The sequence below is a fragment of the Indicator indicator genome, chromosome 1 (genome assembly GCF_027791375.1).
Source record: "Indicator indicator isolate 239-I01 chromosome 1, UM_Iind_1.1, whole genome shotgun sequence".
Lineage (NCBI taxonomy): Eukaryota > Metazoa > Chordata > Aves > Piciformes > Indicatoridae > Indicator > Indicator indicator.
This window is the reverse complement of record NC_072010.1, coordinates 95,591,580-95,604,495: the sequence shown is the minus strand read 5'-3', so window position 1 is coordinate 95,604,495 and position 12,916 is coordinate 95,591,580. Positions and strand designations below refer to the sequence as shown.

Sequence of the window (12,916 nt, the reverse complement as noted above, 5' to 3'; positions counted from 1 at the left end):
TCTCCCATTCAGGTCTACCCCAGCAAGTAGACTAGGGGTACACATGAATTTGGAGAGGACATAAGCACGACAGTTGACCTAAACTGACCAAAAGGATATTGTATGCCGTGTAACATCATGCTTAGCAATAAAATTGGTGAGAGAGGGATGGTGAGAGAGAATGGCTGGGCATCAGTTGGCTTGTGGGAGTTGATAAGCAATGGCCTTTGAGTTGTTTTTTTCCCACTCCTTCCTCTTATTTACTAAACTACCTTGATTTCAACCCATGAGTTTTCTTGCTTTTGCTCTTCCTATCCTGCTAGGGTTGAAGGGGGAAGTGATTGAGATACTGTGTAGTGCTTAGCTGCGGGCAGGGTTCAACCTGCCACAAAGTGAGCAGTGAAAATCTCTAGAATGTCTCTGCTGTACACACAGTCAGACTTCCACACATTCCCACACTCCAGTGTGTGCACAGACATGCATCCCAACGTCTGGTCCCGTTCACTCACTGCATCATGCAGGGCAACACTGGTGCTATGAAACATCAAAAGATGTATTGTAGCCACCTGAATCTGAGCCACACATGAACCAGCACTGAGAGGAATCGCTGTGTGACACTGGCTGGAAACTTTCTTCTACAGGGTACAGAGGCATCAGTCTACTGATCTTGCTTGCTGTTTCAGGTGATCTGTTGCTTGCAGGGAGGTTGGACTGGGGCTGATGCAGAGAGCACTAAGGCATGCTGTCCCTGGCCTGCTCATCCACGTGTGCACCAATGATACTGTTAAGGGAGACCTTAATAACCCAGGGGTGGCTACAGGGCACTGGAGCCTAAGTGCTGTTTTCCTTGGTGCTGTCAGTGGAGAGGAAAGACTTCAGGAGGAGGGTACCCAACCTAAGGGTTAGCACTTGACTGTGCAGCCAGTGCTGCAGCCAGGGCTTTGGCTTTTATGACCATGGACCTGGTCTTTGAGGAGCAGGGAGTGCTGTGGAGACACAGGAGGCTACCACGCAGGGGTTGGCACAAGAGCGTGTTTTTCAACAGGCTTTCCAGCCTTAGCTAGGAGGACCTGAGCCTAGGATATTCTGGGGATAGTGGCCAAATCCTGCAGAGAAGGAGAAGCACATGGAGCAGGAAGGAAGTGCCTGGTGAAATGAGTACACACACTTTTGTTGGCAAACTGGAAGGCAGGGCAATCCAGGAGCTGGGCATTTGTCACAGTACACATCATGCCCTCAGTGACCAAGGTCCACTTGCACATCACTCCCACCAAACAGGGAGAGCAGAGCACGTGTGCTGGGGACAGAGTGAGCAGAATGGGTGAACTTTCCCAGGCAAGCCAAGGTAATGAATTGAGTCATGGTCCATCCAGAGTGTCTAGTCAGAAGAAGAAGATGTCAGGGCCTGGAGTGCATCTCTCTTGCAGGAGTTTTGTTGGCCAAAGCTAAGTTTAGGTGGCTGAGACCAAGTCTAGCTGCTTTGCTGGTAAGAGCTACTGGGAAGAAGGCTGGGAGCAAGAGCTGTTTCTAAGCAGAGGCTTTGCTGTGGGCTCTTGCCTGTGCTGCATCACAGTTCTGTAGCAGTTCTGTGTGTGAGCTTCCACCTGCACAATATGGACCTTGATCCAGACTCACAGCTTCAGCTTCCTGGCTGACTTCAGATTCTGCATGGTCACTATGGGCTTGCTGAGGTATTGCTAGGCTGCATGTGACCCAGTCTTTGGCCATTATCCTGACCTGGACTTGCTGTTCCACATCCTGACTCCTCTTGGTGAGGCCACTGCTTGTGCCAGCTTTCTTCTCCTGACTAGCCTTCCATGGTGGAGCAGCTAGCGTTCACTGCTCTCTGACAAAGAGGCAGGACTTTCAACAAGGCTACAAAGCATGTCTAAGGTCCACATAGCTGTGAGTGAGACACATAGCAAGATTACAGCACTGGACCTGAAGCAAGCAGGTTCTAGCTTGTTGAGAGAATGAATCTCCTAGGCAGTTTTCCTTCGGAGTTGCCCGGAAGAGTAGAGCCCAGGAGAACTGGTCAGTTTTTAAATACAATCTCCTCAAAGCACAAGAAGGGTCCATTCTGATATGCGGGAAGTCTATCAGTCCTGGCAGAAGGCCAGCATGGATGAACAGAGAACTCCTGACCAAGGCTGACAGTGCCAAGGAAGTGCACTGAAGTGGGCAGGGCAGCTCTAGAGGAATACAGCTGTTGCCTGAATGTGGTGGAATCTGGAAAGCCCAAATCTCAGCTGGAGTTAAAACTAGTGAGGAAGGTGGAAAACAACTGAGATTACTTCTATGGATATGTTGCTGGTAAAAGGGAGACTCAGAAAAAGTGAACCCTCTGCCAAATAGGGCAGGAGACCTGGTGACAAAGGGGACACACATGGTGCCTTCTTTGCTTTGGCATTTTCTTGTGTAAAGGTCTGCTCTTAGGCCTTAGGTCCCCAAGATTAGTTGGCAAAACCTGGCAATGTCGGTAGAACATCACCCACAGTAGAGCAAGACTATTCTGGGAAGACAAGCTGGACATATGTGAGTCTGAGGTGCTGAGGGAGCTGACGAAAGTTACTGCAAAGCTGCTCTCATTTTTGAGGGGTCACAGTGAGCAGGGAAGGTCTGATGATTGAAGAGGCATCTAGCATAGGTTCCCTGGCCATCTTCCCTGAAAGGCATGAAAGAGGCCCCAGAGAACTACAGGCTCTTCATCCTAATCTCTACCCCTGGGAATCCTCCCCAAAACTACCTCCAGTTGCAGGAATGGCAACAAACTGTTTGGGAAAAGACAGCAGGTTTACAGAGGGCAAATTATGCCCAACCCACCTGATAGCTTTCTCTAGTGATTCAACTTGAAAACAATTTGCTGTTCTATGGGGATCTTTCTCAGCAATTTCTGTTTCCTTAAAGTATTTGTTTGATGGATGATGAGAGAGGACGGGGCAAGATATCTTTTCCAGAGGTCTGGACTTCAACTGCAGCAGAGTTGGAATAGATCTCTGTGAGTCACCCTTTGGAAATCTTTTTGTTCACTTTTGGGTTTGGTGGAGTTGAGGTTAAGACAGAAATGAGCTCAAAGAGTCACTTTTTAAAAACTCCTTTATTTTTTTATATCATCCTAGTATAAATCTTTTATATAAAGGTGAAAGTAGATATTGCATAGAAGAAACACTGGTGCAAACATCACCTAGTAGGAATCGCGTGTTGTTTCTCAGTCTCTGTTACCTACTGCACAACAGATGGCTAGTCCATAAGCAAACATCTCCAAGTTTCCCCATACCAGATACAGGATGAAGCTGCTCAAGTCTATGGGAAGAAGTTACATCAGAATTATGTGTGGCCTTTTCTATGCTGCTCCCAAGAAAACACCCCTTTCCTGCTTGCTTTTTCTATGCCAGACCCTCTGCTAGCACCCTTCCTGTGTGTGTTTGTATTTCATGCATAGAAATGGGGAGTGGACACAGGATAGGAGAGTTGGTCTGACATTACTATACTCTAGGAACTCAATGAATGACTTATTCAAGGCGTCTTTTGTCATCCTGGAGACATTCATGCCATTTTTATCATCACATATGTTACTTAGCTATGGGTACTTCTGAGTGCCCTCCACCTGGGCTTCCTCTAACTAACAGGCTTAGTACCACCAGGAAGGAACAGAATTCACTGCTATCACTTCAGCAGCTTTCAAGTGGAAGTTTTTGAAGCAGTTCTCCTATTACGTCTCTGCTTAAGATCTGCTGCAGCTTCCAAGAATGAAGCACAGTGAGAGGGCAGATATGGTACAGTCTGAAGGAATGCTCAAGAAAACAGCATTTTCACACATTTGAACTGTGCTTTCATTAATTAGAGATAGAGAAATGTATTTATACAAATAATTTTTTTTATATTACAGATATTTTTACTCAGCATCAGCTTTTATTTAAAAACATGCAAAAAAAACTCATAATTGAGTAATCAGAGTGACATTTGCGCAAAACACACACAGAGCCACTCACCAGCATAAGCAAAAAAAGTGCGTACATGCATGAGCCAAAACTCCCTTTGACCAGTTTACAGGACAGTTAGTGTCTTCTCGTATAAACTGACTGATGCAGCCTCGCAGTTTCCAGGGCTAATTTTTTTTGCCTGGAAAATGGCATTACTTTTCCACTCCTTTCAGGACATCTGTCATCACCTCCCACATCAGAAAGTCAGCTAGAGACACCAAGCAGTCCTGCTTTTGACTGCCTTCCTGTAGGTGGCTTCACAGAGATGAATACATGAAGCTTGTGTAAATATGTCACTTAATACTGTGCTTGAAATGCCAAAAGTAGTCATTAAAATAAGAGTTCAGGATATAGGCTGCTGGATCATAAAATGAGATGAACCATTAGAAAAGTAAGTTTGGATGGAAGACAAAGTAGCTTGCAACTACACATTTTATCTCTTAGTTATTCATAAGCATTTTTAATTTCCTTAGTACTTTAGTATCTTTAACCATCTTTTTTGTACTAAAACTGACTGCAGATTAAAATTTAAGATGTGGCAGGTACCACTATGCAACCCAGAAGGACAGAGATGATGCCCTGCACCCTACTCTTTTGAATGCCAAAGAAAGCTAGAGAAAGCTAAGCACCTTTGCCCAAAGGCAGAATTAAAATTGCCGTATCTTTTCTTCAAAAATAGGAACACATCTTAGCAACTTTGGATACAGTCTTACATGTAGCAGCAAGTGTATTGGGCAACAGAGCCCCTTCTTCAAGATGGAACATCCATCTCTAGTGGAGCTCAGATGCTTCTGGTCCCAATTTTTGTTAGAAATGGAAGTAAAACTGGATTTAGTTTCTGTGCTTTCCCTCTGATTCTTCCCTTACTCTTCCAAAGGCAATACAAGTTGAACCCATATGGCATTGTCTGTTTCAATGGGAAACAAAAATCCTGTGGAACTTTGGGCATTGTGCTCACAGGGGCAAAGGCCATGCTCTAGAATAGTAACCTTCTTCACTGCAAAATCCAAATTCACCTCTGTCTTATCTCCCGCACATCCTTCCTGTCATGCTGATTTCACAGGAACTCACACATAATCCACACAAAACAGTATTGCTGCCAGATGCACAGATGCATTCAAGACCTAATAGGAAGATAACCAGGGGACTAAAAATTCCCAGATATGAGGTGGCTCAACAGCTATTTCAATCCATAAGGAAAAGATAAACATATTGACAAAACAAAAAATTGTTAAGAATTTGAAGCATAAATATTCAGACCTGACATTAAGAGAAATTAGTTTACCAGAGGAGTAGTTTGACATAGCATGGCTGGAAAGGCACAAAAATCTTCATCCTCAACAGCTTCTGAAATTCAGCCCAATAACATAACAGTGAACCTCATCTCACAGATGACAGTACTCTTTTGAGAGTGACACTGGGTGAGGTAACCATCACTGGATAAGGATGATCACTTCTGACTCCTGCTAACCAAGACTGGCAGTCCTCTGTTTCTTTCAGAGCTGAGTTGAGCACTGACTGAAGTTAAACAAGAACACCTGCCAGTATCTGAGGCTGTTCTTCTTTCACAAAACAGCAAAACACCTGGAACAAAAGGTAAATGGAAGCTACTTACAAGGAAGCCACATTCAAACTATAGAAATATATATTCAAGTTTTCTAACAGGAATGTTGGTAAAAATGCACATTGCAGTGAACTCTGTACTACCCCATTGGATGGACTTGGCAGTCCATCAGCAAGAACCAATTCTGTACTGAAAGTGTGACAACACATACTGTCTCTGAGTGCTCTTTTGGAAATTGTCCCTTTCCTGCATTGTCTGGTCACCTTTAATCAAGCCATCTTTTCCAGCTCAGGAAGACAGCTGTTGTCTGCCTGGTGAAATCCCTGTGAGGAAGGGCATGGCATGATAATGTTGCCATCAAATTGCCATCCATTCCCTCATATCCAGCAGCATGATGTGCCTAGGACAGACGTTTTGAAGCAGACCACACAATCTGTGAAATCTGCTGCCAGCTGCCCAGTAGGTCAGGTTGCTTCTTTGTGCTGGGGGAGCAGTAACTTGCTTAGTCACTACTTTTAGCTTTCAAAGTAGCATGACATCAAAGTAGGCAGACACTGCTTTGGATGAGTACAGGCCTCACAGGAGTATAAAGCTCACCATTTGGTCCAATGGGAAGGCATTGTATTCCATCTAAAGAAGAACCTCTGAGTTGAAAGGAACCACCTTTGTTACAGTAAGGGCATCAAGGCCTTGATAAAGGTTGATGATGCCTCCCCATGGACTTAAGAAAAGTTATGTCTTTATTTGCTTGCACCATCAACTTTGTCCTCTGAGATCACACAGTGGTTCCCATATTAATGTACAGTAAATGTGTAAAACCAGAAACAGTAAGAAGTAATGTCAGGCAACTAAATTCTAAGCTATATCCATCATAATAATCATCATTATCATAATAAAAATGTATACATTGTAAGGTAGAAGAAGCTGCAAAGCAAAGCAGCTCCAATTACTAGGACTCTCAGAGTGACTTTTTTGAGTCTTCCAGTAAGTTACACATGAGGGTTGAAAACTTAATGGAAGACTTTGAAGAATTCTCCCTTGAAGTTGAGCACACATAATTTTTGCACAAGGATTAGTAGAGCAAAACATTTTCTTCACTTAAGAAAAGTTCTTAGAGCAGATCTATGATTTCAGTAGAAAATCAATTTGTTTGGAGAGTTCCCGTCTTTGGCAAATAAATGGCAAGTGAGAAAGTGATACAAAAATGAGTCAAATGACAAGTTGTGATAATAACTGGACGAGTAACAACAAAGTAGGTTAGTCAACAGGACGGATTCCCTCAGCAGGTCTAGGCTTGATACTTTTTGAAGTCATTCCGTTCATTCATTTTTATGATGAGACAGAGGGGTTGATGTGGTAATGTTTCAGAGGCTCTAGGCATCATATTTTTTGCCAGTCCTGTGAATCTGCTGGAAGAGTGTCATGGAGAAGGCCATGCCAAGAATCTGAAGGAAAACAAATAATAAGGGTTTCAGTACAGGATAGGCTGACAAAACTGCACTGCTGTCCTGTGTTCATGTTCCAGCTGTAGTTCTAAAAGTCATACTACCCTATCTGTATTTCTCAGGCTTCACCATGGATTAGTAAATTTGGATGTATGTTGTTCAGGCACACAGTGATACCCAGAGATGTATCTGTCAGATCACAGATGGAGGCAAAAAGCTCTCAGGGCCCTTTGTCATACGCACAAATTTTTTTTTCGGAATAAATACAAACAAGTCACTCTCCCAACAGTTTGTGCTCATTTAGCCAGGTAACTGACTTGAAAACATCAAATTCAGGTATTCTCCCCCAAGAATGACACAAGAACCCTGAAACCTTAACAGATTATGATGTCATTCTGGCATTTCTCTTTCAAAACACATTAACTTACTCAGTTCAGTGGCCATGATTTTACTCATTTGGGCAAATTCTGGAACTTGCTTCCAAAATGAAACAGTTTCCCTAGGGACAGCATAACAAATAGCTAAGCATGGGAACTCCAAAGTAGTGCTCATAAGTCAAAACACAAGCAAGCTAAACCCCTCTGTAGCATGCCTTCTTTGCTTACTTGCCTGCTTCCTTTCTGAGTAGATGGCCTTAAATGAACTCATAAAACAATTTTTGAAATCATGACAACTCAAAGTGGTTGAGCACCACTTTTCACACTGTAGAATCAAGAATGCTAACAGCAAATCAAAAGTCATGTCGACAAACATCATACCAATGTTACCTGCATTATGAGGATGCACATCCCAATTGAACCAAGGACATGCTTATTCTCATCAAACCAGGTCATAACTCTCTCATAACATCCCTGAAATGATGAAAGATGAAAATTGAAATCCCAAGGTCATATTTTCTTTCACACGCATTCCCTCTACTTCCTTTCTTCCATGACCTGCAACACAGCCAATACAAGCCTTACCGTTTTCCACACTAATCCAGTGGAATTCCGTCCACAGTCTTGGGAGTTTTCTGTACAACATCGGTCTGGGACAGTGTTTTCTCCCAGCACTGGGTACCAATCCGTAAAGTCATTCACACCACAGCATTTCATCTATAGCAGAACCAAAGGATTAATAAACTTAACTAGCACACTTTTTGAATCATGAACCACCAAAAAAAATTACTTCCAAAAAAGAAAAAGGGTCACATGGCCAAGGTATGTTAGTTTTCTTGCTACAGAGACATGAGCCCAACAGCAAAAGCCTCACTGCCCAAGCTGCAGTTCTACTTATGCAGATTTTTCTGCTTCTCATCTGTTTCAGATCTCAGAGAGATCATCTTTCACCTTACAGAGTACACTTTGATCCTGGGTTTCACAGAGATGTTCAAGAGTGCAAAATCAGAAACCAAAGTTTTCATCAGCCATCTTTTCGACTTGGCATGGATGCTACCGTAAACAGACGGCATCAGCATTTATGGTCCAGTTATTTACTTTTTTCCATTGAGAAAATGTATTACCTCTGCTTGAATGATATTCCATGCATTTTTCAGTCCGACATTATTTTCTGAATTGTAGAGCTTCATACCTTCCTTCAAATCCTTCTTTGCACTCTCGCTGACCTGCATCATATAAAATAGAGAAAAGTCAATGAACGCACTGCTGTTTAGAGGAAAGGGCCAAATGGCACACACTTGCATACAGAATGTATCTCTCCTACATTCTTTCATCATAAGCTTAATAATGGGTAGAAAAGCTCCATCATCAGCTCTCACAAATGTGTGGGGCCCTTCAGTACCTGCCAAGGCTTAGTCTCTTCTTCAGATACCAAAATACTGGATTAATTCTAATGAGATAGGAGACCAAAGAGCTTCCTCTCTACTTAAAAATATATTATACAGTCACCATTTGATCCAATCTAACTGAAGAGTGATCAGCAGAGATCTGCTGAGCTTACTTTAACTTTGCCAGAGTTAGCTGTTGGCAATGCCCTGCAACAGCCTCTCCTGCCTGTAACCTGGCCTACTTTAATTTGCTTATATAATAAACCCAGCCTCCCAACCTTAACACAGGCATCTTTTGTAAAGGTTTAGGCAGGATATAATAAGTAGCCATTACAAAATCAATTGTTCTGTTTTGTGGGTACAGGCTTCTAGGATTTACGATTTTTCAAATGTGCTCTTCTTTCTTTACAGGAGGAAGTTGGAATGCTTAATGGGAGATCCAAGGTGCCCCACTTCTTGTATAAATTCTTGTAGGAATACTACTTGTAGGAATACTTGTCTTGTATAATACCCGTAGGAACTGTAACTTGGTTCTGACAGCAGTGAGCTGGCAGTACAGAAGGGATTAGTGTATGGGTCCTGGAAAAAATGACAACTGTATGTTTCATCCCTCTTTGATATCCCACTGAAAATCAGAAGTTAACCCACAGTGCCTGAAAGTGGCAGATATCATAATGACAACCTGAGAAGGGATACCAATCTGGTAAGAGTTAGTTTTATAGTCAGTCTGGACATGCTCATACTGTAAAGTGTTTATCAGAGTTCCCCAGTTCCTCAAGGATTTTTCCAGTCCTACCTATCTGACAGGCCAGCCAGTTGGCCTATTTCACCTAGTCTCTACTAAATTCCTACAGATGGGCCTGTGAATATTGCAGGCCACTCTTCTCCCATCATGTTCAAGGGCTAGCCCTAAGAAGCTAGCCAAGTCTTAAGTAGGACTTCCCACAACCCAGGGCCACAAGATGATCAGCATCTTTCAGAGACCTCAAACAGCTATTTCAAAAGCTAGCTTAGCTTGTAGAAGAAGACTAAAAGGGGGTCTTGGATCATAGTTTTAGTTCAGGGAGGAAACTGAAAAGCTCAGCAGGCTTGTGATGGTTTGAAACTGTCTTTTTAATTTTTCCTTGCAAAGTTCAGAACAGAGAAAGTGAAAGAATGTAAATAAGTCACTATTGGGTGTAAGAAAGCAAAATAACAATTGTTCTAAACACTTCCATTGGATAGATAGAAATGTTTAAGAACTATTACCCAAAACAAAGTAGGCATTTGGCACATTCTGCAGTCGGCAGTGGGGGCAGTTGCTGGGCTGTCTGGCTGCTGTTTCTTCTTCTCTTCTGGCTGAAGATAACACGTACTGACCTTGGCAGCTAAGTTAACAACTTTCTGCTTAACTAACTCTGCTTCTCTGTCCAGGGGAGTCTGGGGGGGAAGCTCCTGGGAGAGAGAGGCCCCTTTGGGAGGGTCCCCTTGGGGGGAAGCAAAGGGAGATCGATTGTGCTTTTTCTGTTGATTGTATATATTTGTGAATGTTGTGAATTTTGTATATTTGTACATATTCATTGCATTTCATTGTAGATTTTAGACTCTGCTTGTAAATACAGCTTTTCATTTGCTTCCAGACTGGGCTAGCCTGGTTATTGTTGGGGGGGGGGGAATTTCAGCTCACACCGACACAAGGCTCTTCGGTTTGCCCTACTCATCACTTCCTCCTCCCTCTGCAGAAGCACTTTACAGAAAACAGTCAAAATGTCAAGGTTAAACCTTCACCCAAGTGAAAAGCAAGGAGAATCTCCACCAAACAGAAGCAAACCAAACCTGATTTATATGCTAGTACAGGTAATTAATCTATGTAGCGTATTTGCTTACCTTGTCCATATAAACAAAGAACAAAATGAGTAGTATCAGCTCTGCCAGGAGAATTACGAGAAGAATGATGAAAAACTAGAACAAAGGAAAAACAGACAGTGTATAAACATTTGCCAACTAGAGAGTAAACCTGGGATAGCTAGAAACTCTGAAGACTATAGGCATTGTCCTCTAAATGTTTCCTCTACATGCAAGTGTTATTTCAAACTCTATTGCCACTAAAGCTCCTGTAGGTCTCACCAGCAATGAGGAAGCTCACTGCTTAACATATTCTAAATCTTAGGTTTTGCCCTTACATTTTGAGGGTTTCAGCAATGCTTTTGTCTTGCTTTTTATGACTATCACAGCACACAGCCCTGGTAGTCTCTTTCCTTCACACATTTGTTCTCTAGTTTAACTCTCTGAGGTGGTCTAAGGAATGCTGCCCAGATGTTCCACAACAGCATGGAAAAGAGACTTATATATGGAAAACTAATGTACTCCTTAATGCCATAGGCCTGTGATTAATTAGCTGTGACTGAATTGGAAGCTGTCTGCTTTGAAAGAACTCCTCTTACCTTCTGCCACCATACCTCCCTCACTGGTGTGTGGAGAAGTGTTATGAAACCTCCTGGGTTTTTGCAAGACAAGTGATCCACACTGTATTTTCTGAAAGGGGTTCCCAAGTGTCTGTGCTTCAGTGCTGGAAAAAGACTTGGCAAAAACCAAGGGGCTTTTTGTTTATTGGTATGGCCTGGCAGGGACCTTAACTTTGGGTCAGATGGTTTCCACCAACCTCAAAGGCCTTTGATAATGGCAAAGTAGAAAATGGCCATGAGAGACTTTGAGAGGCATCCAAAAGCAGCTGTGCTTAATATTTTTCAGTCAACACTTCTATTTCCAGAAGGGATATCCATGTTGAACCTACAGTTCACGTTTAACCACTCAGAGGCAATTAATAGGAATTTTCTTTGCTATCTAATTCATTAGGGCACAGGAACATGTATACATTTGGTGATACGCTGTGAGCAAAGCTGTGGAATATCGTATTACAAGAAGCTTAAAAGCCAAGGGCAACGTTACAGTGATCCACACGACTATTTTGCACTGGCCATTTAATAACAAAGCAACAGTCACTTAGACAAGTGAAAAGAAGTACTGGTGTCTTACACTCAACAGTAGGCACTTGTTTTCCTTGATAGCACCTAGGCAGCCCAGAAAGCCGGTCACCATGATGATTGTGCCAATGGCAATGACTAGGTTGGCAGCTGAAAGCGACGGAAAGCTAGGAGAAAATGTGGCAAAGTTTCCTTGAGACACTGACAGCCAGATGCCCACACCCAGCAGCCCACAGCCACATAACTGTAAAGAGAGAAACAAAAGACAGGTTGTACATTAATCTAAATGGCTCTGTCTCCTTCACTCCCTCTCTGAAAGAATTTCTCAAGCAGGTTCTGCTATTCTGCAGCAATGCTTTCACTGGTTTGGTACTGAAATGAAATGAAGCTACATGCTCTTACCTAGACTTGGTTGTGCCACCTATACCTATAAACCTATTCAAAAGCCTCTGGATGGCAGAATTCTCATTTTAAAGATGTGAAACCAGGGCTACTCATTGATCTCCCAATTGCACAACTCAATGCAATTTTTCTGTAGGGAAATTAAAACCATTATTTGAAAGAGTACTGCATGGCACTTATTTCTGCATTCATCTACAATGTTTCAGATTATTCATCCCTATATTTCGTCATCCTAGGACAGGCAAAGAAGTCCTGGAGATGATTAGACTCAATAGTGTAATTTCAGTAAAGACTTGTCATTAAATGCCTAGTCCCACTGGATTTTAGTATGAGTTCTCATAGCTTTACTGTTGTTTGCCAGTGTTCAGTGTTACAAAAAAATCAGATTTCTACGCTTATTATCTACAGGAAACTCAACTTTTGTTAATTTCTGTCAGTGAGACAACCTGAAAGAAGTGCAAAACTACTAAGAAAACCTAAAATCTACTTAACTTTACTTCTTATTCTTAACAATACTATATCTGGTTAAAGAAATAAAGTTTCGCACCTTAAGTCATGGGATAGGTGTTCAGAAGATTGGCCAAGTGTTACACTACAGGGAGTCTAAGAGCCATCTTTTAGTACTTGCTTAAAATGGTGGTTATATGACTTCCCATCATCATGTCTGTGATTGCTGTGCAGTAAAATCAGAAGTAGGACTTCGTTCTGCTTTCCTTAAATCTGTGAGCCACTGAACAGCACTGTCTGAGTTTCCTGCCAAATCTATCCTTTGCCTAGGTCAGAGGTGAAACTCATATCACCTTCACTGGGAGGGT

The 12,916-nt window shown here is 42.4% G+C and overlaps 1 protein-coding gene across 1 annotated transcript in view; it reads right to left on the bottom strand.

Moving 5' to 3' along the window:
* Positions 1–3,967: 3,967 nt before the first annotated feature.
* The window catches only part of TSPAN9 (tetraspanin 9), a gene marked incomplete at its 5' end in the record, with an annotated part of 112,375 nt that continues 103,426 nt past the window's right edge, over positions 3,968–12,916 (bottom strand). The window contains 6 exon segments of the mRNA XM_054399207.1: positions 3,968–6,971; positions 7,739–7,822; positions 7,934–8,065; positions 8,473–8,574; positions 10,603–10,677; positions 11,752–11,943. Of these exon segments, the coding sequence (XP_054255182.1) occupies positions 6,900–6,971; positions 7,739–7,822; positions 7,934–8,065; positions 8,473–8,574; positions 10,603–10,677; positions 11,752–11,943 (657 nt within the window).